This window comes from Schistocerca serialis, chromosome 3, assembly GCF_023864345.2.
Source record: "Schistocerca serialis cubense isolate TAMUIC-IGC-003099 chromosome 3, iqSchSeri2.2, whole genome shotgun sequence".
NCBI lineage: Eukaryota > Metazoa > Arthropoda > Insecta > Orthoptera > Acrididae > Schistocerca > Schistocerca serialis.
Genome location: NC_064640.1, coordinates 191,541,160 through 191,566,237, shown reverse-complemented (window position 1 = coordinate 191,566,237; position 25,078 = coordinate 191,541,160). Strand labels below are relative to the sequence as shown.

Genomic DNA, 25,078 nt, shown 5'->3' with positions numbered 1-25,078 from the left:
CCAGTGCTACCCTCGTCGTCCTTTGGTAGCGACCATCCACGAGTCCATCTATGCCCTGGAATGGTCCAGTCGTTCAGTGGTGTTTGTCTGGACCCCAGATCACGTCGGAATACCAGGCAATGAACTTGCCGACAGGCTGTCCAAACAGGCTACACAGATACTGCTTATAGAGATCGGCATTCCAGTAACTGACCTGCATTCGCTCAACAAATATGTTTAGTCCCTTTAGACAAACATTCATCATCATCATCATCATCATCATCATCATCATCAGTAACACAGTGATGTGCATGAGGACGTAACAATTAATAATTTGTTGTATATGTGTATCTTGTGTGTGTGTGAACCGCAACTTTATTGATGCCTGTAATGCTTCAGATGATCTCTGAAGTGTGTAGCACAATAATACATTTCAATTTAGTTCAGTATGAATAGTTGGAAAATCCACAACTTGGCACCTGTTGATTTTCATCTTTTAAAATTTGTAATCAGTCTCATGTTTGGTAAACATTTTGAGCCCAATGAATAAGTTATGGCAGCCATAGTTCGGTATTTGGCTTACCTTCCAGAATCACATGTTGATGAAATCTACTCATGTAAAGTGACCTGACCAAAAGGAGAATTAATTAAAAAAATAAGTACATTTTGGCATAAAAAACAAAATTTAATGCCAGGCTGAGAACTTTTTATGTGACTCTTACTTACAGTATGTACAAAGAACATAGACAAAATTTCAGAAGGACAATTTTTGTTTAAATGCTACCCTAGTTTTAGGTTAGTCTCTATTGTTGCAATGGTATTCATATGTACTATATAATTCTTTGTTCATTTCTTTTTACAGTACTGAGTAAGCGGATTGGGAAGAGTGTAAGATGCAGCCCAATCAAAGTAATAACTTCTCTCTTCCCTATACTTTCATGGCTTCCAAATTATAAATGGAAAAGTGATCTGATACCAGACATCATATCGGGCTTTACTGTTGCTGTTATGCACATTCCGCAAGGTAATATATGCTATTTAATTATATTAAGTGATTTCCTTCATGTATTGTTTTCTTATAGATTGTATTTAAATCATCAAACCAACAAAACTGCTTTACAGTAATTCTTCATACTTTGTACATACCGTTTTAATCCCTACACATTTTGGTCGTTTCGTTTCACATCCAGGTGGCCATCTCAGACTATAACTTTCCAACAAAGCTTACAAGATTGCAACTACTTTTTAATTTGCAGTTTCTGTTTAATCTACTAAGATGGATGAAATGTACGTAAGTGAGGCTTACAAATAAAGCAGTTTTTACTGAGGCTTATTATGATTTTTGTGAACTCAGTGTCCAATTTTTAGCTTCAAACACAGGTGAGATTTGTGGTGTTCTCCACCTCATTAAATTTATCCACAGCTATGTATGCTCTGAAGAAAGAAACTGGCGTCAAACAATTTTTAGTCCTTTCTATACACTTATCCTCTGTCCATAGTCTATCTAGAAACACCATTAGAATGAAAGACCCAATATCAGACAATAAAAAATAGTATTGTTAGTTACTGAGAATTCTGTGTAAGATTCTATTTTGATTGCAGTGTAAGATTTGCGCTCAGTTCCCTTTTCAGTCTTCTTGGAATTAAAAGTTGAACAAAACATTTTATCACCTGTGGCACTAATATTATTAATTGAAAAATCGAAAATGAAGAAGCTGAGATCATGAAAAAAATTAGGACAAAGGACAAACCAGGAAATCTGTTAGATGTCTGTACTTTTGTGATTAGTTAATGTAATTCCATTTGATGAAATGTGTAACTGAGTTGTCTTAGCTGCTCTGATGCCATTGAGAACTGTGCTTATTGGATAAACCAATGTCATCCCATGTTATTACTAACACATACTAAATTTAATTACTGACTGTGGACTGTTTAACAGCTTAACATATGGTCATGGACTCAACCATTGTAAATATGTTTATATGTAAAGGTAAATGTCTTAATTCTTCTCACCTCTTACTGGACTTGCTACTATCACTTTAGCATCTTTTCTGGTCCTTGTTTCAGTTAATAAAAGTGAGTCACCATCCCTTTAGTCAACAAGATATTGGGTTGTTGCTTAAATCTTCCTTAAATCATTTGTAATTATAAGAAGTAGTATGTCTACATCTACACTAACATTGACACTCTGATAGCTGCTTTATGGTGTGTGGTGAAGGGTACTTTGTATGCTATTGTCTCTTCCCCCTTTCATTTCCTGTCCCAAATTATGAATGGGAAGAAAAATAATTGGTATGCATCCATGTGATCTTGCATCTGTCAAATTTTACTTTCATGGTCTCTTTGCGAGATGTATATAGGAGGAAGTGATATGTTGGTTGACTCTTCTACAAAACACTAAACCACACTGTGTGTTAAGTTGACTGATCAGCTCATTATCCCTGAATCCATAGGTATCAGTAGACATCAGAAGGCTTCAGCCAGTAGTTGTTGATTTTTGGGTGCAGCCAACGTTACCTAGTTGACAGTACTATTGAATTAGTCATTGTTGAGTGCTTTGTTATTGTGTTGTACTTCACTCTCTCTTATACTATCTCATTTCCTGGAGACAAGTGTACGTAAATTTATTAAACATGTCAATACATGAGTTGATTTCAGTTTTCATTATGAATAGCATTCAAGTGATCATAGCTTTCATGGATGACTTCTGCTTTCATGGAAGCATGAATTACCAGTTAAGCTGTGAGCACTGCATGAAGAATGGGGGGGGGGGGGGGGGGGGGGCTTATTACCATGCACACAGCTCCTCATCTCATGGCAGTCTGTGTGGGATTGTGCTTGCTTCTTCCTTCACCCCCCACCTCCTCCTCCCACCTGTCTGGCATTGACAAACTTAAAATTAACACACTGTGCATGTTACAGGTTCTAAGTAATTCTTGAACCACACAATAGTAAGATACTTCATAAAGATAAATTTTCATTCACTTCTAAAATTAACTTAATATCATTTTAGTGAAGAGTAATGAAAACAAGTTTCTCTTCTCCTGTTGTTATTACTATCAATATTGTTATTGGGCTGTGGTTTGTAATAATAATAACAAAAAGTGAGGGAGAATATAATCTGTGTGAAACTGTAGTTAAATCAAGGAAGCTCCATAAAAAATGTTTAGATAATAATCCAACTTCTGCACCACTATTGCTCATTAGATTTTTGATCATGACGTGCACTTGGTCAAATAAACAACAGCATCCAATCTATATACATTGTTTATCGTCCAAAAAATTGTGTAGGCTTTTAACAGACTTCTGCAAGAAATGAAGATGATAGTAACAGGTTACATATTTTCAACCCATAGCTGAAAGATTAGCTGACACATGTTTTATTGAGAATTAACATGATTTTAGGACATGATACAAGATTTTTGCCTCATTCAATCATCCTAGTATGGGTTTTCCATACTTCTCATGAATTATTTCAGGTACATGACATGATGGTTCATAGTAAGCAATGGCCATTACTTTTCCCATTCTCTGTCAATTATTAATCATTTGAAATTAATGTCTTACACTCTAACAACAACAACAACAACAAGAAAAACATTATTATTATTATTATTATTATTATTATCATTATTATTAAAATTGCTATGCAGGTGGTTAAGAATGATAATCCTATTTACATTTACTTGAAGGATACCGCATGCAACCATGATTTTTCTCAGCTGTGGACGTTCCACAATATCCATGAGATAAGAAAGTACTTTATTCAGAATAAAGTATTCTGATTTTGAAAATTGTATGTTTCTGGTTACATTTTCAAATATTGTCTTTAATTTTACAACTAGTGTTATATTATCACTTCTATTATTCTAAAGTTATTCTTTTCCAGCTTTATACCACTATTTGTGCACAGAAACAGCACAACAGGAATAAGGTAAGTCTTAGAAGATAGAATTGTAATGTTTCATAAGGGTTTGATTAACATAGATTACACTTGAGAATGTTTTATTGTGAGTAGTTCAGATTTATTTCCACAATTTCCAAAGTTAATTGTTTCCGAATGTAATTTACTCATATTTCAGGCATGGCTTACTCGATGTTGGCTGGTGTTCCTCCCATTGTTGGAATCTACATGGCTTTCTTTCCTGTCCTGATCTATGTTGTGATGGGTACTTCTAGGCATGTTTCCATGGGTAAGTCGCACCCCTTTAATACTTAACAATGTGGTCTTTTCTGGTGCAGAGGATTTTGAGAATTGGAGGTTCTTAAGGGTGGTAATATATTTTCATATTAGTAATGCTGGACATAGGCAGTGACTAGTAATAAAGAATAAGCAGTTGGTATATGAACTGTAAAAAGACAAACTTTTGATAGTAGGTTCCTTAAGGGAATTATTCAGCAGAACTTAATTCTCAATATTGTTACAAACTATTGGTGTTTAATAATGAACTATTTTATCAGAAATATAATGTGAAATGTTTTATCCAAATCTTAATTATTAGCAGCTTTTTCCAGAATGAGATTTTCACTCTGCAGCAGAGTGTGCACTGATATGAAACTTCCTGGCAGATTAAAACTGTGGGCCGGACCGAGACTTGAACTCGGGACCTTTGCCTTTCGCGGGCAAGTGCTCTACCAACTGAGCTACCCAAGCATGACCCACGCCCCGTCCTCACAGCTGGCAGAAGTAATGCTGTGAGGACAGGGCGTGAGTCGTGCTTGGGTAGCTCATTTGGTAGAACACTTGCCCGCGAAAGGCAAAGGTCCCGAGATCAAGTCTCGGTCCGGCCCACAGTTTTAATCTGCCAGGAAGTTTCAGCAGCTTTTTTGTTCAAACTTACTGCTGGTGAGATTCCCTGTGGTCAGATTGGCTGTGTAAGTGATAAAGAAAAAGACCAGTAACATTAATAATAATAATTTGATTCCCCGAGAAATAAAAGTTCTTCTCCCAGAAGCAGAATTTTTTGTGTGTTTTCCTAAATAATATGGACACTCTGGTTGAAAAACTTCATTTTTTTACCCTTTTACTGTATCACCTTTAGGAGTTGGCCCTTACAGAATTGAGCGAGGTTAAATTATACTTGTGAAGAAAGTCACAGTTTACTAGTTGCACATATAACTGTTGTATGCAGTTTCATGACAGTGTACAGACTACATGGGAAGATCATTTGCTAAACACAGTAATGGATGGAAGACTAAAGTTTATTGTGGAGACCCAAGTGAACTTAACATTTAGTAAAACTACTGAGATTATGTTGTCAGCAAAGATTAATATCTATCTAGATAATTCAGCGTGTATTAAGAATAGTTTGTTTATTCAGTTGCTATCAGTTACTATTGCAAATCTTCTTGTAAACTGAGCAAATGAGACAAGGAATGCAAAAGCTGGACTAAAGAATTCTGGAAACTTCTAATCTAGGTGGAAGTGTTTCCTTTTACACAATCACCTTCAAAAGTGTCCTTTTAAATTTGGAGAACTGTAAAAAATTGTGTGATCCAGAGTGTCTCCTTACCATTGCAAAGCATGTCAAAAGCCTTGCACTGGTTTAGGCTGCCGTATATTGGTAGTAGGGTGTGTAGTGAAAGTGAGATAACTGGAATGTGTGCTCCAAAAATGGTTGTAACCATTTTGATATGTACTGGGAAAGAATTGAGCCTGTTGCAGTCCTGTAATGTCTTGTAAGACACTGAAACTTCATTTGTGAGAAATGTTATAAAGACTCAATGATGAGTATTTCGTAAATGTGAGAGTTCATTTCCAGTTGTATTCAGGCTGTCCTGGGCCCAAAGGTAGCCCTGCACTATATTTTGTACAGGTTATTAGACACAGGTGTGTTTGTGGTATGTAGAGGCTACACACAGTTATAAAATCTATTTACAGAATTTTATTTTTTTGTGTGTGTCTGGTCTTCAGTACCTTTGGAGGAGCTATGAGCCAAATTCAGTGCTAATGATAAGCTTCAGAATTTTTCTTCTTCTGATTTTCTTTATTTTCCAGCCTCTGCATTGGTCATCAGTTATTCTCAGGTATGGGGAGCAGGAATTACATTTCATTGGCAAAATACTGTGCGTAGTGGATGTTATTTTTGACACAATATTAGCACATAATTTGCAAACTGATTTTGTGGATGTCCATTATCAACTTTTAGAAGGAATCTAAGGTGGACTGAAACTGTTGTGAGCCTGATTTTCTGAGCACTGGACATCTCTCTCAGCCAGCTCTTTGTGCTTGGCAGGATGGTGTATTATTGTTAGGGTTGTTGGAGGCAATAGTGTTGTGTGTGAGTTTTGGGATGTTGGTATCTCAGTCTAGCTACATATTGGAATAATTTGACTGAGGGAATACATATACAGTAAATATAAAGCTCTCTGACATATTAAGCTCAGATAATATTGTAAATATAGAAGGGTCACTCACTAGAGTAATGAACACATGCTCGAATAGAATAGATAATACCATAATCAGCAGAAATGTTACAGACAAGGTAAAACACAGTAACCTAGATTACCGCCATTCTGACCACTTTTATCAGGTGATATAGAGTACATAATTCCACTATGCTAAAAATAACAAAGGTTGTTCTTCAGAAACAAACTCTGGACAGATAAAATATTAACGTTTTTAAATACAAATTAGCTGAGGAGAACTGGCATTCTAAGTACCAAGCGAAAGACCCTGGCAACAAATGAAATGAGTTCTGTTCAATGCTGTTGAGAAAACAGTCAGTTAAACATTGCCAAAACAGAAGTAATTCTAGACTGAAACTCCCACCAAGTCTGATTAGCTTCTGACAGATTATGCATGATCTAAACCTACTTTATAAAGCTACTACCCTACAGATTTTCAAGGAAAAATACAGCCAGGCAAAGAAAACCTTTAAACTGAAATTCCTAATCTTAGGAAGCAGATTAGCAGCAAACTACTATAGCAGTCTGATAATACAAATAAAGCTTGCTGGCAGTTAAATGACCAATACCATAAAGGTATGAAGATGAATATGGAACTATTCAGAATAAGACACGATGGCAACAATGTGAAAAACCTAAACGCTATTTCACAAGTACTGACCACCCAACTGATTTTATAGATATACAGGATGTGAGATGCCATATTACCTCACTCAGTGTACTGCATTTCAATTTATGGAGGTGAATGAAAAGGAAGCATACAAGGTAATATGCAAGTTCAGAAAAAAAATTTCATTTGGATGGGATGGCACAGCCAATGCATTACTAATATGCATTTCAAAGAAATCTCAAAACTTTCTACCTACCTGATTAATTTCAGCATTAAAGAAAACATGTACCCAGGTGTTCTAAAAGTTAGTGTTCTGAAACCAGTGTACAAAAAGGGAAGTATGGAAGATGTGTCTAACCATAGTCAGATATTATTAATTCCCACCTTTAATAAGATATTTGAAAGTATTGTCCTATTCCTAGCTTAGTTCCTTTTTCACAACATGCAAACTGCTTATAGATCTTCAGAATAGCTCTTGAAAAAGAATAAGCATTACCACTGCAGATCTGACAAAAGCATTTTACACGGTAAACCATAGGTCAGTACCAAAAACATTGAAGCCATGTCATATAGGGGATCCATCAATGTTTCTTATAGCAACATACCTGTTGTATTGTAAGCAATGCTCTAAACTGACATAGAAATTAGATGCAAAAATTACAAACTTTAGAGTCATCAGTGAAATAATAATACAAGGTGTACCTCAAGGCTCAGTTCTCGGTCTGTTTCTCTTCCTCAAATATATTAATGACTCTGCACAACCAATTAACTCTTATATTATAAGCTATACATATGACAATTCAATCTTATTTGTGGTAGAGTATATAAAGAACTAGAATCTTTTGCTGCTAGTGGAGTTACAGAATTTATGAAATACTTAAATGATAGGGGCCACAAGATAAATGTCACCAAATATCATTTGTCATCATTTAAAATGGGCAGTTCTCACCACAAAAAGTAAATAATGCATGTAACATGTCGGCATCAGAAACTGACGGCTGTAAATTTCAATGTGTGTACATTGATGAAAATCTGCAGTGGATGAACCACATTAACCTTGTATGTGGAAAAGTCAGTAGTGTTTTATATCTCCTTAGCCAGTTGCAAACATAGTTCCTCATTAAACATTTAAAGAAAACTTACTAAGGAATGATTTATCCATTTTTTATGATGGGATTAAATTATGGGACTGGGCAGCTGATGTCCACTTAAAAATAATACTGCTGTTACAGATGTGAGCAATAAGACTTGCATTTGGCCATAGAGAAACCTGTTGTGAAGTGTTTGTTCAGCACAAAGATTTAACTGTATGTTTGTCACTGGCCATCATATTGTTGGTCAAGATGGATATACAGTTAATTACATAAATGAAACTATGACTGCTGCAGCAAATTTTGCTTTTATGAAATAGATTTCCAAGATAAAATTAAGTGGGATGTTACTTGGTTATCAGAAGTACGAAAGAAGGAAGAGGATCAAACCAAAGAGTTACTGTTATCATAAACAAGATAATTAAATAATTAAGTTTTGTTACTGAGGGAATCTCATGGGAGACCAAGAACAGTATTAGGAATAATTAAAGTTCCACACTCATTTGAAACTGTGCTAGTTTACGCCCAATAACACGCCACTGCAGCCTGTTGTGATAGTTAAGGATCATTAAGAGGAATTAAAAGAACTTTCAAACAAAAATAATATACACTGGAGGATAGTAATGGGAGATTTTAATGCAAAATGGCTATGTAATTGGGAACTTGGGATTTGATAGTGAGAATGATGGAGAAGACATGGTAATGGATTTTGCCAAAAAGAACTGAATGTATATCCTAAATAAATTATTTGAGAAAGATGCAGGCAGAAAATTGACATGGAAAGGACCACTCACTCACTCACTCACATGATGGGAAAAAAATGAGTTTCACTGTTTGCCATCAAACAACAACTGAATCATGAAGGATGTGTCAGTCTTAAACCATTTTAGTATCACTAGTGACTACAGGATAGTAAGATGCAAAATAAAAAAGAACTAAATTCATTAATAAAAAAAATCCAGTTCCATTGCTACTAATTAAATTTTCAAAAAAGTTTAAGGTTATAGAGAATGAAGAAAGTGTAGACTTAAATATGAGAGATGATGCTTTAACAAATGTTATACTGAAAAAAATCTGGGGATCGCATAGGGGTGAAAAAGGATAAATGAAACAACAAATTCTGGAGACACAATACAGTTGATGAAGGGAGAAGAATGAAAAGTTAGTTAGAAGGGGCGTGAGATAGAATTAAATGAAGTAGACAAAGCAATTTAAAAAGATTGCAAGAAGATACTAGAAAGTGTGATAAGAAGACTACAAGGGAAACAATTGAGAACAACTGATACATAAAAAATAAATAAAATAAAATAAATTGGCATTCATACTGAATAAATAATCACATAACATGAGCATGGATGTTGGTGATGGCACCATTACAAAAAAACAGGAGACCATACTAAAAGTGTTGCAACATTTCTTCAAAAATCTATGTAGTGCACAAAGAAAATGAACACAGAGATTGTATTATATTCCAAGAAATCATAATACTGTACAATTTGTACATATATTGGACAAGTGAAGTATATACATTTAGAATTTAATTTGCTGCAATTTAATTTTTAACAATCTAATTGGTTACTTGAAAGCTTGGGCAATATTACAAGAATGTGACAGACATCACACTGTGCTTTCATGAGTCAGGTGGGTTGCGTCTTGTTTTTACAATAGTATGTGATGCAATGGAACATGATGAGAGAAAAGACAGGAAGAAACTCATTACATGTATTAAGAAAACATACCTTACACGTAATTATCAGGTATAAGGGATCATTTGTTAAGGGATTAGTTACCATTTATAACCTTCATTTACTGTGTCAAAACATTGCTCCAACTGGTCTTTTTTAATTTATATGTGAAAGCTCTTGGGATCTCTATTTCTTTAATTTAATCTGGTAAATTATTATACATCCATATACCAAAACTTAGCACACTTTTCTGGCAACCAACAAATTAATAGATTATTAGAACAAGTGTTCTGTAAAGACTTCCAGAAGAAACAAAGAAAGCAGTTAGGTGCATTGAAACAGGAAAAACTGGGATAGTAGTGAGAATGCTAAAATTAGGGGGAGAGATGATGAAAACAAAAATGGCACTGATATTCACAAAATGTTTGTGTGAGAGGATGGGTAGCAGCAGACAATTGGAATGATATGAAACTTCCTGGTGTGAGGCTCGAACTCGGGACCTTTGACTTTCATGGGCAAGTGCTCTACCAACTGAGCTACCAAAGCATCAACCACAAGGCTTTTTAAGTGAATCAATATTTTTTTATAGATAAGGAATTTGGGAAAAGGAGATAAAGAAAATAGATTTATTTTCGATAATGCAACATACAGTCACGATCAATGTTTATTTTACAACTTCCATTGGCTATTTTGGCCCAAATAAACAAATACTCATCACCATTCAACTTCTTCTTTTTTCTTGTTGACAAGACAAAGGTCTTATCTGGCACCAAAGGGAAAGCATCAAGGCCACCATAGTCAGCATGACTACTCCAGCAGCAGCAAGAGTCAGCCATGTACTACCTCCAAATACAGCAGTTACTTCACAAGTAAACTGCAGCATCAGTCCTCGAAACACATTTGGATCTCCAATAGGCTGCTGCTTATTGAATTGCCTATCCAAGTCAATGTTTATGGCTTTCAAAGCCTTGTACACAGGCACCATGCGCCACCAACGGTGACCATAATAATGTCACCTAGGCATTACAGAGGTACGTTAATACAAGTGAACGTTGCAAGCCAATGCCCAGTGCAACCCAAGAGCAAAGCTTCCGCACGCGTCGACAGCCACAGAGTGAATAACACCATGTGCTGCAGTGCATGGTACTCCTGACTGAGTGGAAGTCTGACGTCGTGAGTTGTGCAATCACCGGAAGTGAAATTTAGCTGAGCAGAGTGGAAGTAATACTAGTGCACTCTGCCTGCCATCGTGCTTGGGTAGCTCAGTTGGTAGAGTACATGACAACAAAAGGCAAAGGTCCCAAGTTTGACTCTCAGTCAGGCACACAGTTTTAATCTGCCAGGAAGTTTCATGTCAGTGAACGCTCCGCTGTAGAGTTAAAATTTCATTCTAGTTGGAATGATGCTGTAATTGTTGTAATCCACAGGAAAGGAAGCTGGGAAGCTGTTAAGAACTACAGACATTTGTCAATAGTATAAGTTATTTTTAAAAATCCTTAACAATCATCTGCAAAAAATGCTTTAGACTTCAATCATGGAAAAGAGCAAGTTGTGTTTACAAGTGAGTATAATATAATGGTCCATTTACAGGTTGTCAATGATGTTAAAGAAAGGAGGACTGGATAGCAATCTTTGTATGAGGCTTAGAGGCTATGAGAAAGCAGTTGACTCTCATATTTAAATCTGTGCTGGTGCCACGTGAGATCCAAGCAATAGAGAAAACAAACATCAGTTTGTAGAAGAATATATAGAATGTATACAACAAGGCTATAGCTTTCATTCAACTACATCAAGAGTGAAAGGTTTTTAATTGAGAAATGAGTTAGAAAAGGTGATGGCATTTCACAAAAACTCACTGTATGGGTCTATGGCTGAAGTATGCAGTAAGTAAATACAGTAGGGCATCAGTTGTGTGAAGTAATTGGCGATAGTGGGGGATGGGGATGGGTGGGGATGTTTGGATAACTTATGTAACTGATAAGTTACAAAAACATATTGTACCAGTGTTCATAGGAAAATGAAACAAAGGAAGACTGATATATTTGTGTTGGATTCCATGGCCAGAGTCAGTCAGTATGAAAGTCCTCTGGGTGTGGTACATCATCATATTGTAACTGATGAAACCGATGTTTCAGCCACTGTTGCTGTGTGCTTCTCCTGGGTCTACTGGTGTATTTTTCTTGTGCAGTCACTTATAATATGACTGCTACATAACATAGTTTGAAAAGTGCTAATTACCATTAAAGTAAGTCTAGTTTAGGAGAAAAAGTCCAAAATTTGTTTTTCCTTCAGAGCTGAGACTCACTTTGTAGCCACTAAATCGTACAAATTTTTTAAATATGGGAAATGGATAGCACCACATTCTTGTCATTATAATGTCTTCATTGGCATCTCAAGGCAATAACAAGCTTCCTCATGGGATGGTCATTTTTCAGCATTGTTATTTTTGCTAGGCACTTTCTTATTGTTGCAAGGCTCAAGGTCATCAATGACAGACTCCTCAACATCACAATCAAGCAAGGTTTTAATTGTGTCCTGCCTACTTGTCGAATATGCGGTGCCTAGGAAACTTGTTTTCTCGGATCGCTAGACAGCAATTCAAGCAAATCGTATTAATGAATTTTTATTACAGTAAGATACTACCATCTGGTGAGCAAGATGTATGAGACAGGTGAAATACCCTCAGACTTCAAGAAGAATATAATAATTCCAATCCCAAAGAAAGCAGGTGTTGACAGATGTGAAAATTACCAAACTATCAGTTCAATAAGTCACAGCTGCAAAATACTAACACGAATTCTTTACAGACGAATGGAAAAACTGGTAGAAGCTGACCTCAGGGAAGTTCAGTTTGGATTCCGTAGAAATGTTGGAACACGTGAGGTGATAGTGACCTTACGGCTTATCTTAGAAGAAAGATTAAGGAAAGGCAAACCTATGTTTCTAGCATTTGTAGACTTAGAGAAAGCTTTTGACAATGTTGACTGGAATACTCTCTTCCAAATTCTAAAGGTGGCAGGGGTAAAATACAGGGGGCAAAAGGCTATTTACAATTTGTACAGAAACCAGATGGCAGTAATAGGAGTCGAGGGGCATGAAAGGGAAGCAGTGGTTGGGTAGGGAGTGAAACAGGTTTGTAGCCTCTCCCCAATGTTATTCAATCTGTATATTGAGCAAGCAGTAAAGGAAACAAAAGAAAAATTCGGAGTAGGTATTAAAACCCATGGAGAAGAAATAAAAACTTTGAGGTTCGCCGATGACATTGTAATTCTGTCAGAGACAGCAAAGGACTTGGAAGAGCAGTTGAACGGAATGGACAGTGTCTTGAAAGGAGGTTATAAGATGAACATCAACAAAAGCAAAACGACGATAATGGAATGTAGTCAAATTAAGTCGGGTGATGTTGAGGGAATTAGATTAGGAAATGAGACACTTAAAGTAGTAAAGGAGTTTTGCTATTTGGGGACAAAAATAACTGATGATGGTTGAAGTAGAGAGGATATAAAATGTAGACTGGCAATGGCAAGGAAAGCGTTTCTGAAGAAGAGAAATTTGTTAACATTGAGTATAGATTTAAGTGTCAGGAAGTCTTTTCTGAAAGTATTTGTATGGAGTGTAGCCATGTATGGAAGTGAAACATGGACGATAAATAGTTTGGACAAGAAGAGAATAGAAGCTTTTGAAATGTGGTGCTACAGAAGAATGCTGAAGATTAGATGGGTAGATCACATAACTAATGAGGAGGTACTGAATAGAATTGGGGAGAAGAGGAGTTCGTGGCACAACTTGACAAGAAGAAGGGACCAGTTTGTAGGACATGTTCTGAGGCATCAGGGGATCACAAATTTAGCATTGGATGGCAGCGTGGAGGGTAAAAATCTTAGAGGGAGACCAAGAGATGAATACTCTAAGCAGATTCAGAAGGATGTATGTTGCAGTAAGTACTGGGAGATGAAGAAGCTTGCACAGGATAGAGTAGCATGGAGAGCTGCATCAAACCAGTCTCAGGACTGAAGACCAAAATAACAACAAATACAACAATTGCATTGAATCCTTCTCTTTGTAAGTTGAGTAACTGGGATGTTAAATAACATTGCATTCACTAAAATAATACGAAATATCAATGCAGGCACCCCTGTTGCAACCTAAGAAATTTTCCTCAGGGAATTGTGTGTGTGTGTGTGTGTGTGTGTGTGTGTGTGTGTGTGTGTGTGTGTGTGTGTGTGTTTTTTTTTTTTTTTTTTTTTTTTTTTTTTTTTTTTTTTTTTTTTTTTAACAGCCACTTTAAATTCTCTGTCCTTTATTCACTGGTTCTCCTTATAGGGCAATCATACTGCTTTAAGTCAGAGACCTTTATATTTTTAAAAAATAACTGATATTTGCAATTGTACTCTTTGTTAGCTATGGGTACGAGACAAATGTGATCTTCAAGCAATGGTTCTCTGAATAACAACTCTTCTGATAATATTTAAGGTTTCTTTGACATAACAATATCTTCATGGCCCTAGAATGTAGATTTAATTTCTGTTGCAATAGTAGCTGCAGTAACCAATTAATTATTTCAGGTACTTTTGCTGTGATTTGCATGATGACAAGTAAATCAGTATTAATGTATTCAAATGAGGAATCATCTCATCTATCAACCCTGGTAGATTCAAATGGTACAGACAGCTCACTTGGGAATCTTACATCAGCATCATCTGAATCTGTTGGTTACACAACAATTCAAGTAGCAACAGCTGTTTGTTTCGCTGTGGGAGTCTGGCAGGCAAGTTGCAGTAGTAAAGTTACATACTATCCTTAAATTGTAGCTACCACTACAATCAGATCTAAACTTTGACTTAAAGACATATGAGTGTATTTATGGCACCATAATACTGTTAAAAATTAGGTGAAGAAGGTGATAGTTTAATGTGACTTGTATTAAAATATGTATCTTCTGTTACACACTTTGTCCTTACATTTACTTTTGTGAATTATTTATTCTTTAGTCATCCAGTAAATCTCTACAGATTGTGGGATGTATTTTGCATATACAAACAGGTACACCAGTGTTCATCCCCACCACCTCCCTCAACATGTTACACATAACGTGAAAATATATTGTAATGATGCAATAAATTAATTCTACTTTATCATGTTGTAGGAGCAGCAGCAGTTCTTGCATTTGCAAGCTTCAAGTCTGTTGCATTTCATCTGGTCTAATCAGAGTGCCCTTAGGGATTTATAGAACAGTGAAAATGATGAAATAACGTTGATTTTATCTGGGAGACCATTGTACATTTATATAGCACTATTTATAGTAGAGAGTTTAATGGTGGATGTACTTACTGACTGGATGTGCAGTTTGTCTTTTTGCCTGGTATAATGTCCATGTACATTAAAGTTTTTGTTTATCACTTTTAAATTCTTTTTCATGTACTTCTATATTTCTAGAGTAAAAAAAGCAGGGGAGTGGGAGGATTGAAGACTTTCGAAAGAGAGGCTTGCAGGAACTGTTTGCCATGTATGGTGCATTCCTCTTATAGCTTTTTTTTTTTTGGATCAAGAAGATGACTGAGCTAGCAGTTGTGCTTCTCCAGAATATAATGCTGTACTATAGAATGCAGTGGAACTGGAACAAATATGCAGTTTGAACAATGGGGAAGCTTTCTTCGTGTGCAAGTCAATGTAGGCTGTAGCACACTTTCTTCAGTGTCACATTTGTTTCTGTTATGTGTGTCAGCAATTTAAAATAATGTTCAAGTCAAGTGTCTAAAACTTTTGTTTCAAGTGAGAGTGTAATTTCACTGTAGTTTGTCGCAGATGTGTTGGAGCTTTCCCCCTTTAAACAAAAATATAGAAAAATTGTTTGGCATGTATTTATTATTAGCTTATTTCCTTCAAACCAGTCATTTAGCTGGTCTGTAGTTTATTTATGTTTGCTCTGGCAGTTATCTTGAAGTTTTCCCCATAAACAGGGTGCTGCTGTCATCTACAAGCAAGGTATTTATTTGCAAATCAATGCTTGGATCTAGGTTGTACTTTTGGAACTTTTCCAACAGGATTTTGTGGTCTGAGATGTTAAAAGCTTCACTTCGATCGAAGAACATACTAACAGAATTTTGTTTTTTGTCCGTTGCTCCTAGAGAATTTTGTCAAAAATTATAGATGGAACTAGATGTGGATTTATTTTTCCAGAAACCGTGCTTGGAGTCAGTGAGGATTTTGTCCTTGTCCAGTATTTTCATTTATCTGTTACTAGCAGGAATGTAATATTCATACTTTGACCCTCTGCTATATGATAGTGACACTAGACAATCCTTCTGTTGGGTTTACAAATGGTCCCTAGTTCAAGAGCCGTTCATAACACTTGACCCTACCTTTCTATCACCAATAAAACCTGAGGTATGAGCTCCGATAGAATCCCATTTTTATTTGCAACGTTTTAGAATATATTAGGTAATGCATACTGTAACATGGTTCTTTCAGTGATTTTGACAAAATCTGATAATAAAGAGTCTGGTCTATAGTTTTCTAAATTTGCTTTGTCATCAGGCAGACAAAGAGATGAGTAGAGTTCGCAAATTCAGATGGATGTGGGTTGCAGTAGTTATTTGGGAATGAAGAGGTTTCCACAGGATAGAGTGGTGTGGAGAGCTGCATCAAACCAGTCTTTGGACTGAAGACCACAAAACAACACCCCCACCCCCCTCCCATTTTATGTCAGTGAGAATCAATTTGGCAATTTTGAGACAGTCAGGAAAGGTTAATGTCAGAAAGGATGAGTTGGTTACATCTGAAGGGGATGTTCCAAAGAATATGTTTTGAAGATTTTTGCTATGTGTGTGTGTGTGTATATATATATATATATATATATATATATATATATATATATATATATATATATATATATATATATATATATATATATATACTTTCCAGACTGCTTTGCTTACATTTTCTGATTTTGGTACAAACTTATCATTAGCCATTATTTTTCCCTGATGTGAGACTTTTGTATATGTCTCAATATATTTTGTAATATAACTGTCAAGGGGAGAGATATGTCATGGATTTTTCTGTAACTAATCAATTCTCTTTCAGTGTTGCTTGAGACTTTTATGCCTCTTGATATCCACATTTTTGCTTTTAGATTTGTATTCATTACCACCCGTGTTTTGAGAGGAAATGCTGTTTCAAAATAATATTTGAAAATGTCAGAAATTTTCAAACTTTTTGTTAATGTCATGCATCTGAGAAGCTTCTTCCTGCCTTTCTATTGATAATAAATGATTGAATGTTTCTAAAGTCTGTGTGTTGAATCTTTGTGCAGTCACAGTTCTTTTATAGCTTCAGCTGAGTAGTAAATAGCCTGAGAGGGTTACCACTTGGTCACTGAAGTTTGTGTTTACACAATTTGCAGTGTAGACACTGTTAACAAATTTTTAGTCCACAGTAGTGGGACTAGTTTTTGTAGTCCTTATTAGGGTTTTTATTGTTTTAATTGAATGAATCTGTTAGGTTGAGCAACAGTTCTTTTCTGCTGCTTGTTACAAAAAACTTAATGTTGAGATCCCTAAATAGTACAGTTGATTTATCGTCTACATGTATTAAATCAGGCATTGCTGAGTGGTTTAAGAGTAGGAAATGAGGCACTAAAAGTAGTAGATTAGTCTTGATATTTGGGCAGAAAAATAACTGATGAGGGCAGAAATGAGATATCAAATGTAGATGGTCGATAGCAAGAAAACTTTCCTGTAAAAGAGAAATATGTTAATTTAAAATACACACTTCAAAAAAAGTTTTGTGTCACCCTGGTTCCCAGAACTCCAGAAGATAGTTGTTAACTGTGGATGTTGTATCACAGATACAGTCCCTTTGACTGTTCAGAGATGTCACTAAACCCGCCCAAAGATGTAAACAACCATGCATGAGCATCACCTATTAGACAGAGGGGGTCCGATAGCCAATCAGTTCCAGTCACTCCCCCAGGTAGGAGGTACATGGCTCGTGTTATCTGTAGTTCAACCATGCCTAGACGATCAGTACTGTGGTTCGATCGCGTCCGCATTGTTACTTTGTGCCAGAAAGGGCTATCAACAAGGGAAGTGTTCAGGTGTCTCAGAGTGAACCAAAACAATGTTGTTTGGACATGGAGGAGATACAGAAAGACAGGAACTGTCGATGACATCCCTGCTCAGGCCGCTCAAGGGCTACTACTACAGTGGATGACTGCTACCTGCTGATTATGGCTTGGAGGAACCCTGATGGCAATGCCACCTTGTTAAATAAGGCATTTTGTGCAGCCACAGGACATCATGTTACAACTCAAACTGTGTGCAATAGGCTGCATGATGCGCAACTTTACTCTCAACATCCATGGCGAGGTCCATACTTGCAACCACGACACCATGCAGCGCGGTACAGTTGGGCCCAACAACATGCCGAATGGACCGCTCAGGATTGGCATCACGTTCTCTTCACTAATGAGTGTTGCATATGCCTTCAACCAGACAATTGCCAGAGATGTGTCTGGAGACAACCCAGTCAGGCTGAACGCCTTAGACACACTGTCCAGCAAGTGCAGCAAGGTGGAGGTTCCCTGCCGTTTTGGGGTGGCATTATGCGGGGCTGACATGCACTGCTGGTGGTCATGGAAGGCACTGTAATGGCAGTAAGATACGTGAATGCCATCCTCCGACCAATAGTACAACCATATCGGCAGCATATTGGTTAGGCATTTGTCTTCATGGATGACAATTCACACCCCTGTCATGCACATCTTGTGAATGACTTCCTTCAGGATAACAACATCGCTCGACTAGAGTGGCCAGCATGTTCTCCAGACATGGACGCTATCAAACATGCTTGTGGGATAGATTGAAAAGGGCCATTTATGGATGATGTGACCTACCAACCACTCTGAGGGATCTATGCCGAATCGCTGTCGAGGAGTGAGACAATCTGGATCAACAGTGCCTTGATGATCTTGTGGATAGTATGCCATGACAAAAACAGGCATGCATCAATGCAAGAGGATGTGCTGCTGGGTATTAGAGGTACCAGAGTGTAAAGCAATCTGGGCCATCACCTCTGAAGGTCTCACTGCATGGTGGTACAACAGGCAATGTGTGGTTTTCATGAGCAATAAAAAGGCCGGAAATGATGTTTTTGTTGATCTCTATTCCAGTTTTCTGTACAGGTTCCAGAACTCTCAGAAATGAAGTGATGCAGGACTTTGTTTGATGTGTGTATAAATTTATGAGTTAGGAACTGTGCTGCTGCAGAAGAATACTGAAAATTAGATCGGTGGGTTGAGTAACTAATGAAGAGGTACTGAATTGGACTAGAGAGAGTATAGCTTGGTACAGCTTAAATTAGCAAAGGAAATTTATATACGTATTCTGTTAATCCTTTTATGCATGTGAGATACTAGGCTGCAGAATAAGTTAAAGAATATATAAGTGCACATTACTTAGAACATGTAACAAGAGAAAGTACGGCGAATTAACAAAACAAATGCAGAGAAAATAAAAACAAAAAACTAGGACAAAAACAGAGGCAAAGTGGAAAAGAACTTTTACAAGGATTAGCACATGTTGTATAATGATACATAACAAGCAAATAAACAAACAATAAAAGTATATGTACAAAAGACTGGTCAGGCACAATCTGAGGCATCAAGGAATAGTTAATTTACTCATGGATGGAAGTGTGGTGATAAAAATGTTAACAGGTGACCAAAGCTTGGAAACAGTATGCATGAGTGTTGCATTCAGTAACTGCACAGGAATGAGAATACTTGTATGTGATACATTACCACAGAAATTTGCATCAAACCAATCTTTAGACCAATCATGTGATCATTGGATTAATATCTCACATTGTGCATTCATGTACATTTTTTTTTACAATGCCACACACTAACAGGCCTAAGCAGGGAATGTAATTGGCTCTCCAGTATTAATTTTTATTGCCAGAATTTTACCGGCAGTGGGAGGAGAGTTGGTGGCATACAGCTCAAGTCACCAAATTTCTGCATTATATTGCCAACCCTCCTGCAGTTACATAAAATTAATGAGAAACAGTCTAGATCACAATGGTTATTTTATTTAAAATGACCAGTTTTGGCCTAAGTAGGCCATCTTCAGAGTAGCACCATCAGCGGAAGTTAATGATGTCCAGAACAGTCAGTAGGCCTGAGTCACTGAAACTGCTCCTGCAGTTGGCTGTGGGAAAGATAAGTTAGGGTATTGTTGTTAATCATCTGCCCATCAAGAGTGGCAGTTGAGGGTGCTAGCCCCCATGGGGTTTTCAGTGGCAATGGCGGCGGCCATGGTGGTAGTGGTGGTGGTGGTGGTGGTGGTGGTGGTGGTGGAGGTGGTGGTGGTGGTGGTGGTAGTAGTAGTAGTAGAAGATTTCGTCCTCCCTGTGCTTTAATTTCTGTCTGTCACAACTCAAACATAGCATTATATTTAACGTGCTCTCCTGTAACACCTGCTGCTCAGAATCAGCAATGGGAAACCAACTGCACTAAAATTTTAAGATGAGGATGTTGCTATGGAATGATTCATTTATTTTCTGTTCTAGAGGGGTATGTCATGTTTTTCTCATCACTAGCTTTTTACCTGTGGCTTAGACCTTGTATTTGTGTCACATGCATTTGTCACATCTCCTCTTCACCTTTCTGTCCATCTCCTCCTGCCCCTATCTCTCTGTCCATCTCTTCCTCCCCTCTCTATCTCCTCCTCCCCCTGCTCTCTCTCTCTCTCTCTCTCTCTCTCTCTCTCTCTCTCTCTCTCACTCACACACACACACACACACACACACACACACACACACACACACTCTTCTCCCTCCCTCCCTCCCTCCCTCCCTCCCTCCCTCCCTCCCTCCCTCCCTCCCCCTCCTCCTCCTCCTCCTCCCCCCCTCCCCCCTTCCTCCCCCTCTCTCTCCCCCTCCCCCGTAAGTCTTCCATGTCACTCTCATCCTTACCCAAATGGGAGTGTATGTATATCTAATTTAAAACAAATTTGAATCACTACAATCATGTAATTAAAAGTGAACTTCAATACATAAATATGAACTAGAAAAGTCTTTCTCTCTTTGTCTGTATCAAGTTATTACTGTTGTCCTGGCTGGTGAAAGCTTATTTCCACCAATTAAGCAATAAAATGCTGTTTCTTCACATGAAGGTGAGGACAGAAAGATTTACATTGGTTTAAGAATCATCTTGTCTGTTCACAGATTCTGCTTGGTGTTCTCCATCTGGGAGTAGTTAGTGTTCTTCTGTCAGACACACTTGTGAGTGGCTTCACAACAGGGGCTGCAGTTCACGTACTGACATCGCAAGTTAAAAATTTGTTTGGGATCAAGATACAGAGATTTAATGGGCCTCTTAAAATTGTATATGTGAGTACTTTGATTCTAATCCTAGAAAATTAGTGCAGCAGTACTATCCAATCAGCCAACATGTTTAAAATTGTTTGTAAGCTCTGGGCAAGCTCAGTGATTTGGATTGTGTGTCATTAGGAGTGAAAAATCTTGGTTTCACCACTTAGATTGTGAGGACAGTACAAAATTCTGAAACAAATGAAGAAAATTGTGCTACATTATGATGTTGTGGATACCTGTCCAAAGTTGTTAATAGTGGGCAGTCCTTGGGTGACCTGTTGCATTTCAGTTTCACTGGTCCTGTCTGTACATTTTATAGTCACTTAATTGGACTGTATAGATGTTGAGCTTATTTTGGAACCAAAATGTTTCTAAATTTCCAGAAAAAGTCCCTAATGGAATAATTATACCCTCAAAGAGTAAAAACACCCAAATAAACAACACAGCTTGGTTGAAAACAATATTCTGAAAAGGATACATTGGCTGAAAGCTCAAATGTGGTGTAACAGTCTTTTAGTCTTTTCATCATGCCTGTCTTCAACTCTATGTGTCATCTTCAGTTTGAGCAGTGATCAATCCTTTTCATAATATTGTTGATATTCCAACTTGAACTTTTGATTGTTTGACACATCTTGGTTAGTTAGCCTTTCCAATCAGGATTTATTTAGTGATAAAGGGATGCAGAATGTCTTTGTTATTGTAATAAGTTGAGAAAATTACTTCAAAAAATCTTATTTTTTATTTTTGTGTAAGCAAGCGTTTCCAGGAGGGCATTGAAATAGAACTTAGTTGAGTACCTAAAAATGGCATACTTTTTGCCATGATTAAACTCAAGTAGCAAACTTAATGAAGTGTAGCAAGCTTTGAGATACTCAAAATTAAACTACACTTGAACACTTGAAACTTAATTTTATTAATAGTATGATTTAATAAATATAAATGGAAAAGACTATCACTATTGGGTTGACTTTCAGTACACTAATGCTACCTTACCATATCTAAGCTAGAAAACTCTGGCAGGAAGCTATACAAACCTGTACTTGGGTATTGAAAAGACTTGTGGTCTGAGGTACTCAAAATCTTCTAAATGAGGCATTGTGTAGCTGCACTATAACATAATTATCAAATACATTAACAGTAGAAGGTGAATTAAGTTTGGATGAATTAAGAATGTACTATTAATGATCAAAATAATGTTCTTCAATATGTTAATTAACTTGAACAATTAGATTTAAAATTTGCTTTCTCACCTGTCAGGCATGGGGAAAATGACAAAAAAAATTTCTTGCTGCATATTGAACTCGTTTCTGAGACACTGACTTCATAACTTTGCAGATGACATCTCACTCCAACTGAAATCATAACTGTCTGTAACAATGGTCTTAACAAACTGATCTCTCACTCTACCCCACGACAGACAGATATTTCAATTCAGTGTCAAAAGGCATCAAACAAAAGTATCTCATGTTAAACACAGATTAATTAGAATTTATGTCCACAGATAGCACCAAGAAATCCAGACACTGAACTGTCGCATGAATCTTTACTATGTCTCTTGAGTTGCCTCAGTTGATTAGAGTTAAAGCCAATGTCTGAAATGTGAAAAAGTCCTAGTATTTGATCTCAGATCTTTATATGACCAAATTAATCAAAGCCTCAAGGTGAACTTCCTCAAATTAATATGAACCTGTATCTTGATAATAATTTAAAATCCAACTGTTGACTACATCAAATGATTGATCATATGTGATTTCCTAAGTTTACTTACACTACAGTTGAAATTTATGTCTTCATAACTTTGCAGATGACATCTCACTCCAACTGAAATCATAACTGTCTGTAACAATGGTCTTAACAAACTGATCTCTCACTCTACCCCATGACAGACAGATATTTCAATTCAGTGTCAGTTTGAAGAAAGTCCAAATAACGTAATCGATATTATCTAGTAGTAACAGTGCTCAGTGACATAACTCATAAAATGTCAAAAAATTTTACTGTGTGCTGCTGTTTTCTTAGCGACAAAAATATGGTGTGTCTTTGGGTTCTTTTAGTTAGTTAAATGTTCCATAGATCATTTGCATTATTCTTTTATGGAAATTATGTAGAACAAGTCAGTTTACATTCTGTGCATACATAACTAGTTTTAAAATTAATGAAGACATCATTTCTTAGTCCACCTCATGCAAATAAACTTAAAAACTAGTTCTTTTCTTGCAGGCTACCAGATTTCAAGAAGAAATTTGTCCTTGGAGAATAATGAGTTGTACAGGAGAAATGATTTTATCTTAGATTTAAAATTTGCTTTCTTACCTGTCAGGCATTTTATGTTATGGGGAAAATGACAAAAAAAATTTCTTGCTGCATATTGAACTAGTTTCTGAGACACTGACAGCTTTAATAATGGGCACTAAAGGTCATTTTTTTCTGTAGTATTGTAGGTATGGACAAGAACATTTTCTTAAATTTTTATGAATTATTTATGATGGATTTCATTAGAATATATATGTATCGTGACATTGTTAAAATGTCCAACTCCTTGAAGGGGTATCTACATGACCACCATGGCCGAATACACCTTATGTCGATACTTGCTTTGTAAGTGATAAGCTACCCCAGAAAGTTATTTCATGTGACATCACTGAGTTGAAATGTGCAAAATATGTCAGGAGGTTGATCTGTTTGTTTCCAAGACTGGCAATTAAGTGAAGAGCAAAAGAAGTTGAACGTAATTGTTTGAGAATCTCAGCAATATGCTTCTTCCAGTTCATGTTTTCACCAATAAGTATGCCCAAAAATTTGGAGCATACTGTCCTATTTACTGACTTCCATTCAATTCCTACATCAATTTTTGTATAACTATTTAGTACGGAATTGAATGTAGTGTGTTTTCTCAAATTTAGGGAGAGTTCATTTTCAAAGAAACACATAATAATTCTTTTAAAAACATCATTCTCTCTAATGGGATCTATTATAACACTAGTATCATGTCCTAAAATGGCCATTTTTGTGTGTTGAATATTAAGTAAAACATCATTCACATATAGAAGGAATAGTAGTGGATCCAAAATTGAACCCTGTGGGACTCCGTTTGTGATTTCTCTCCAGTCACTAAAATTTTCTATCCTTCCAACATAGTTTGAACTATTCAGCACAACTTTTTCATTCTGTTAATTCAGTGGGATTTAAATCAGTTGTGTATGAAGCAATCAGTTCCATAAAACGTGCCCCCCCCCCCCTTTCCCCCGAGAGCTCACATCTCTTTTGTGAGTACGTGCTTGGCCACCAAGGGGCCCCGGCACTTCACAGCACTACTTCCTTTTCCATGATTCAAGTCTATCTCTTTCCTATTCCCTTCATTGCTGCGTGTGCAGGGGGCTGGGGGTTGGTGGGGAAGGGGCTCTCATGGCTGGGTGTGAGGGCTCCAGGCTACAATTTACTGGTCTCGTAGCCATTGCTGTGGCTGGGTGGCATCCATGGGAAGGGCCTACATTCATAGTGGGTGGTACCATGACAGAAGATTTGTACATGAGATGAATTAAACTTTTTTCCATTGGTGACCACATGACCCCAGCAGTCTCTTGAAGCTAAGACATATTAAAATGCAGAGGGATGTGACCCCAAAATGTTCACTTTCCTTGCCATACCATGGGAGGTTCAAATGGCTCTGAGCACTATGGGACTTAACATCTGTGGTCATCAGTCCCCTAGAACTTAGAACTACCTAAACCTAACTAACCTAAGGGCGTCATACACATCCATGCCCGAGGCAGGATTCGAACCTGCGACCGCAGTGGTGACGCGATTCCAGACTGAAGCACCTAGAACCGCACGGCCACACTGGCCGGCTACCATGGGAGGAATACAGGTTTCAGAGATAAGGATGGACATGGATTCCTATTTGACTACAAAGCCTTTGTTCTTCTTTG

The 25,078-nt window shown here is 37.0% G+C and overlaps 1 protein-coding gene across 5 annotated transcripts in view; it reads left to right on the top strand.

Annotated features, from left to right (window-relative positions):
• The window catches only part of LOC126469899 (sulfate transporter-like), a 483,509-nt gene that overhangs the window by 403,096 nt on the left and 55,335 nt on the right, over positions 1-25,078 (top strand). For all 5 annotated transcript variants that reach the window (XM_050097243.1, XM_050097247.1, XM_050097244.1 and 2 more), the window contains exons 3-6: positions 842-1,003; positions 4,062-4,172; positions 14,339-14,541; positions 21,003-21,167. In XM_050097243.1, the coding sequence (XP_049953200.1) occupies positions 842-1,003; positions 4,062-4,172; positions 14,339-14,541; positions 21,003-21,167 (641 nt within the window). The remainder of the gene's footprint in view (positions 1-841; positions 1,004-4,061; positions 4,173-14,338; positions 14,542-21,002; positions 21,168-25,078) is intronic.